The 7,382-nt window shown below is 39.9% G+C and overlaps 1 protein-coding gene across 1 annotated transcript in view; it reads left to right on the forward strand.

Annotated features, from left to right (window-relative positions):
* Positions 1 to 232: 232 nt before the first annotated feature.
* SPATA16 (spermatogenesis associated 16) overlaps positions 233 to 7,382 on the forward strand; it is a 223,390-nt gene continuing 216,240 nt past the window's right edge. Inside the window, exon 1 of the mRNA XM_007464704.1 lies at positions 233 to 847. Coding sequence (XP_007464766.1) covers positions 233 to 847 — 615 coding nt within the window. The remainder of the gene's footprint in view (positions 848 to 7,382) is intronic.

Here is a 7,382-nt window from a genome sequence, read left to right on the forward strand (position 1 = left end):
CAACAAATTCTTGGTGAATTCTGAGACTGAAACCTATACTTCTCTAGTAAAACAGTCAGCAGATGATGTACATACAGTTTTACTTTAAGGTGATAAATACCTATAATGAATTAAACAGTGTTTTCAATGAATTTGACTATAGTCTGACTAAATTAAAGCCACTGGAATTGCAAAATTTTGTTGTAATTATGTGTCTTCTTCTCACCCCTACAGGTGTTTCAGGGGGAAATCAATGGATTCAAGAAGCAGTAGGAGTTTGGAGAATACAGTAAATAGGGTCTATCCTGATCAACTTGTTCCGAAGATAAACACAAGCAAGAAAATGTCCACTTTAGGAAACCCACCCAGCATCCTGGAAATGCCACGAGAGATTAAGAAAAGCTGTGGAGATAAACACGTAGGAATCACAGCTGCGAGAATAAAAATGGCAAAGAGCATCAAAAAAAAACAAAGCAATGATTTAGAGAAAGTGGCCTTGAAACGGAAGGCAAAAGGTGAAGAAAAGGCAGCTGGAAAGAAAGAGGCAAAAGTAACAGACCTTGACAGCCCATTGATCACCATGCCGCTGCCTCACATCCCCTTAAAGAATATCATGGATGTGGAGGTGAAGTTGGTCTACATTAATGAAGAGGACGTGAGCTTTGAGTTTGTAGAGTCCTACATGTCCACTGGGAATCGGCCAACATGCCAAGCTGCTGAAATAGTAGTAGACCCTTTCCGTGTACCCAATTTCAGCTTTCTGCCTCAGATCGACAAATGGCTTCAGGTAGCCTTAAAGAGTGCCAGCTCTTGCTACAGACAAAAGAAATATGCCGTGGCAGCAGGACATTTCAGAACAGCATTGGAGGTATGGGATTTAAAAAAACATAGATTGGTGACGGGAAGCTGTGAAAGGGAAAGTTGTGATTACATTGAGCAGTTCTGATTATACTGTAATGAACAGCGATCATGGGGTGAAAATACTGAATGATATCAAGACTATGCAGTTCTCAGTTTACATAAATAAGATGTGCCTGCAAATTAATATGCTTGTGTGCACTTGACATACAGAAATCACCCCAAAAGTACATCTCATGCATTTTCTCTAACAAACTCTGCAGTGGGTAACATATATTAAAATGCAGTTGGTTTTGTAATTTAGATGTATACCTATAAAAACCATAAAGTTTTAGTACAGTGGTGATGGGTATAGATTCTCTAGAAATAGGCAGTTAATGAATATACAAATTGTTCCCTTTTGATATGTAGTCTTCATGATTAAACATAACCATCTTACTTTTCAGCATGGGCTGATAATTTATGTATAATACTGATTAAAAACAAAACAACACCATTTTACCTTACCATCAAACTCCCCTTCCCTTCCCATTCTACTGAGCTTTACGAATAATTATTTTTCTCTCTGCAAGCAGGTAAGTTGGTCAATATCTTGGCATAAAGAAATAGCCCATGGGCTAAAATAAACGTGAGAATCACCAATAAAACACAAAAACGGTCATGGGAAAAACTGCACCATCTCATGACCCACTGAACTTATAAAAGGACCAAAGTGTGTAACTAGAACTCCCATTGGCTTGGCAGCATTCATGACTGCATATTTAATTAACTACAAAAAATAGTCCAAGGCATTTGCCTGGTGGCCACTGGAGATTTACAAAATGAGTTAAGACAAGGTGCCTCCCTCTAACAATTGATGAGGGAGAGAAAGCAGTAAACAGTTAAATAGAGATGGCATAAAGGAGTGACTGATCCACCATGGAACCTGGGGCATGGGCAGGAGTCAGATGTGAGATGTTTGTGATGGGTATTTAAAAAGTATTATTTACACTGTTACTTGCAGGTTAAAAATGACTACATCTACAATGAATTATTAATGGACAATACTAGACAGTGGTGCCCCTAAATATTTAAAAAGAAATTCTAGACACAAAAAAGGAGGCCCAAAGAGACATGAAGTGGTGAGACAGTGCACAAATAGATGCATCTATAAATATTTGTCCTTATAAAGGGTCATTTACACAAAGAGGCAAAGAGTGATGCACTATGTAAACTTCTGAACTATGTAAAAACTGCCCCCAAATTAAGTTATCCACAAACCACTGAGAACCCTCTGCTGTTCTTTGAGCTAATGACCAGAAGCCACTGACTGGGAAAAGGAAGCTAACTGAAGACTCCAGGAAGAACCGTGGGCACTTCTGCTAGGGCTATTTTCAGCTGAAATTTGGTGGTGTGTGTGGGGGCGGGGGGGTATACAGGGCTAAAGGTGTAATTTTTTTTTTTTTTTTGCGGTACGCGGGCCTCTCACTGTTGTGGCCTCTCTCGTTGCGGAGCACAGGCTCCGGACACGCAGGCCCAGCGGCCATGGCTCACGGGCCCAGCTGCTCCGCGGCATGTGGGATCCTCCCGGACCGGGGCACGAACCCGTGTCCCCTGCATCGGCAGGCGGACTCTCAACCACTGCGCCACCAGGGAAGCCCGAAAGGTGTCATTTTATAGATAAAGGGAAAGAATCATTTTGGCAATGGGAAGAAAAGGCATAAAATAAGAAAGAACATAAAATTCAAGTTAAGCCTATGTAGAAGTAAAAGATATTTGCAGTAACTGGAAGAAAATATCCGTTTTTCCCATAAAACCCAGGGTTCAAAAGTGTAAAATTTGAATCAGGTTTTAATGACCCCAAGATCTGTACTGCAACTGTACTGGAAAATGCTTGTGTTCTGACTCTGCTGTGCACATCCTCTCTCTCTCCCATTCCCTCTCCCATTCCCTCTCCCTCTCTCCCTTTCTCCCTCTCTCTCCCTCTTTCTCTCCGTCCCTGCCTCTCTCCCTCTCTCTCTCCCTCCCTCCCTCCCTCTCTCCCTCTCTCCCTCTCTCTCTCCCTGCCTCCTCCCCCTCCCTCAAGGGTTTTTAGGAAAGTGTTGGATGCTGACACAAATTACTGGTAATTAACAAAAGTAATTATTTTGAGACCAAAACTTAGCTTAGACATCTGGCCTAGCTTTTGTCTAATTACCTTGGGAGTTAACTTTTGAAATCTCACCTAGAATGTCTCTTAATAAACCAAAGTTACTGGGAATAGAAAAGATTTTTAACCTCTTTAACTCTTTCCTCTCCTGAATTTAACTTCTCTTGAATTTAACTTCTTCAGTATTAAGTGTTCTCAGGTATTACTTAATGCATCTCTTGCTTTTCCTTAGGTCCTAACATGACTGAGTAAGATAGGATGGATGACAGAGACCAAGCATAATGATAAGGATCACACCTGAAAGATAAACGCATCAATGAATATTTCAGTGTGTGAAGTTAGGATTAGATTTGGCTGCAAGTGACAGAAACCCAAAATACCTGGGTCTAAAGCAAGAGAGAAGTTTTTGTTTCTTTGTTTGTTTGTTTTCATATAAATGTTAGGTAGTCAAGCACCGGTATGGTATGACTGTCAGGTACCAGATTCTATTTTGTTCCTCAAGATGTGACTGTGACCTCTCAATCCAAAATGCCAGCTCCTGTTGGTGTCATCACGCCCACCTTCTAACCAGCCATAAGAGGGCAAAAGGAAGAGTCACCCTGCGTCCTTCCCAGCACACTTGATGGGAAGTTGCACACACCATTTCCATTTTTTTTTTTTCATTGACCCGAATTTGGTCATGTGACTGCACAAAGCTACAAGGGAGGCTGAAAAATACGGTCTTTATTCCCAATGGCCCTAACATTCATGGCCACTAACATTCTAGCTGTACTTTCATGGGGAAAGGAATAATTATTAATATAGTAAAGACCTATAGGAAAACTTAAAGGTCTGGGAATGTGCTAATCTTATTTTTCTTATTCCTATTACTGAAGAAGAAGGGGAGAATGAGTATGTCTATTGAAGGATAACTAGCAACTCTCCCACGGAGTGATTATTACATGGGAGGCATTGTGAGGCGTATAAAATGCTTGGCAACTGAGTGGTACAGTCAGCTGTAGAAATATACAGAAGACGGGTTGTGGTTAAAGGTAAGACCACAAAAAAAGAAACAGAAAGTAAAAACTGGAGAAAGGCCCTAGAAATTTGTGAATATTTATTCATAGACACAATAATTTCCAACTTATCTAATCAACGCATTAGAATGTTCTGCTTATACATTAGTTTCCCTGTGCTCTTGACAAAGTATTAACTCCTTTTGTTTTCATAACATGGTCACAAACTAGACAGGTAAATTTCTGATATTTTATAAATGAAAAAGATAAAAATGATATGCAGTGATTCAGAAGATAACAGTTTAGCTTCCAAAAAGCAGTCAACTTTAATCTTTTAGGATTTTAGAACACAGGAGGCATTTACTTAAATGTGCTTGATGAAATAATTTTTCTGTGCTTCCTTTTTACTGTATAAAGTTGAACCAGTTAAGTAGGTTAGATTAGTCCTTAGCTCTGTGACTAACTCATCAATCTTTGTTAAAATCAGTCATCAGACTTCCCTGGTGGCTCAGTGGTTAAGAATCCACCTGCCAGTGCAGGGGACATGGGTTCGAGCCCTGGTCCGGGAAGATCCCACATGCTGCAGAGCAAGTAAGTCTGTGTGCCACAACTACTGAGCCTGCGCTCCAGAGCCCACGAGCCACAACTACTGAGCCCACGTGCCACAACTACTGAAGCCCGCATGCCTAGAGCCCGTGCTCTGCAACAAGAGAAGCCACCGCAATGAGAAGCCCACACACCACAATGAAGAGTAACCCCCGCTCGCTGCAACTAGAGAAAGCCCACGTGCAGCAATGAAGACCCAACGCAGCCTAAATAAATAAATTAATTTAAAAAAATCAGTCATCACTTGCTCTTGTGTTTGAAATCATAGCAGAAATCATATCAGATGGGCAAAAGGTACAACTTGAAGATAAAAACCATAAATTCATATTAAATCACAGTTTTGTGCCTAGATGCTATTACCTATAATTTTTAAAGAACAACTATATAAATTCACCCCCTATTAAAATAGTAGGGATTCTATAAAAAATAAATAAAAAAATATAAGACATTGGCCTCATGGGCCAATGAGGCATATTAGGCAATACACACTATTTCCAATAAATTGCTTGGCTGTCAACAAAAAGTAAGAAGAGATTAATTAATAAACATTCTAGCTGTACTTTCATGGGGAAAGGAATAATTATTAATAAAGTCAAGACCTATAGGAAAACTTAAAGTCTGGGAAAATGCTAATGGTATTTTTCTTGTCATTTATAAGTTAGCAAAGGTTCTAATAATTTTGTGGCATGCAACCTAAACCATACCATAATTTCAACCTTACTTAGTAATTGAGAGGCTTCCACCTTTTGAATTAGAACAGATCTATACCCACCCTTTAAGATTCACAGCTTCAAACAATCCCACTGAACCAGCCAACGAAGACAGACCACAACTTATCCCTCACCAAACAGAACTTTCAATTCTTCCAATTTCACCATGTAGGAACCCCTTGAGGGTTCCACCTTGAGGTGCTAATATTTTTCTTTTTTAATATCTTGGCGCTCCAGTCACTGATCTGTGAAGTTGGAGTAATAACTCACATTTATGGAGCTCTTTCTATGTGTCAGGTACTGTATTTTACATTCTGGGAATATTTACGTTCAATATTCCATTTCACTTTCACAATAAAAATGTGAGATGGGACTATTATTCTTCTGTTGCTAATGAGAAAACTAAGGGATAGGTAGGTTAATTAACTTGCTCAAGGATCAACAGCTAGCAGTGGTAGTAACAGGAGTAGTTGAACCAAGGTGATCTGGTTCAGAGCTCGCCAACTTAACCACTATGCCTTTGTTACTCGAAGTGAGAGTTTGTTGGAATTACAGAACTTTGGACTGTGCCAGACCTGCAGAATCAGGATCTGCATTTTAACAGATCCCAAATGGTCCTGGTACACACAGGAGTTTGAGGAGCATTACACTCTGTGAGGTGCTGACACTAGACAAATTTGCCCTCCAATTAAAACTGTGCAGTTTGGTCCCCAGTGGAAAATGCTCTCTGCCCCTTGCTAATCTCATAGGAAAGAATTTCCTTTTAAGCAATTTTTTCTATAACAATTGTTCAGAATTGGGGGATTTCAAGGACCTTAAAACTCTTGTTAAAAGTTGGAGGGGGGGACAGGATTGACCTTGTATTTGTATTGTACAAGAACATTTCAAAAATTACCATCTATTATTATGGAGCAGTTGAACACCAAAAAGATAGAAAATAGAAAGGGCATACTCTCAAAAGAGGGCATACTCTCAGAATGAAGGATATTTTTTAAATAGATTATAATTCCGCTTTATGAAAAGTTGACTAAATTGTCCTTTTTTTTTCATTGCCCCTTGGATCAGTAAAGTATTGGTCTGAGAACCAGCTTTTGGGAATCACTGTTCTAGAACACATTCCCTTTATGGTAAACATTAGGTATCCAGGACCACTGAACCCGCACCAGGGCCTTCTTATGCGATTACTTCCAGTGTAATGGAATTTGGTATGAGGCAGGTCCATTTTGGAGCCCATGCAAGGGGGTTTATTTAATGAAGTAGCAAAGATATCTCATTATAGGGCAGCCTCACCTATAATTGCTCTGCTGAGAATAATTCTGTAGCAGATCTCTAGGGCATGAAAATGTGGACATCCCAGAAAGCTTCATTTAAATGGATTCTAACACAGATAGTTCCTAGTCCAACATAATCGGGAAATCAAGAGTTCACCAAATTCGCTGAATGCCTGAGCTGTCTTTTTACACATCTGTGGATTTGCATAGAGATTCAGTATGCATTTCTTAAACTCCTGCTGGGGGTCCAGGCCCATCTATTTAGATAATCATCAAAACAACCCTCAAAGACAGATATTATTATTCCCATTTCACACATACAAAAACAAAAAACTGATGCTCTAAGAAGTTAAAAAAACTTAAAGTGCCCCAGCTAGTTTGTGGCAGGGCTGAGGTCAAATTCAGGTGCCCTGATTTCACATCTGGAATTCTTTACACTCTTGCTTTTCATACTTTAAAGTTTATAAAAGTTGCATAGGAGTATTGTTAAAAATGCATGTGGTCTGTGGTAGAGTATCCAGATGCCTCATTTCAAATAAGCTCCCAAATGACGTCCATGCCGCTGGTCCAGGGACCACTCTGAATAGCAGAGATTTATGCCACACCACTGGTAGGTTTGTAAACACCTGCCATTGCCCATCTGGCGAATTAGCAGTAAGCACTTCGATGTATCTAGCTCACATAACCCTAGGTGGCCACAAGGATCCAGAGCTCTGATGGACAGAGCACTGAATCTGGAGTCAGATTATCTGTATTGGATACTGCTTCTGGTACCTAATTGTTGTGTGACTTTGAGCAACTTTCGGAACCTCTTAGAACACTGTTAAGCAGGAAT

The sequence above is a fragment of the Lipotes vexillifer genome, unplaced genomic scaffold (assembly GCF_000442215.2).
Source record: "Lipotes vexillifer unplaced genomic scaffold, Lipotes_vexillifer_v1.1 scaffold37, whole genome shotgun sequence".
NCBI classification, from domain to species: Eukaryota; Metazoa; Chordata; class Mammalia; order Artiodactyla; family Lipotidae; genus Lipotes; species Lipotes vexillifer.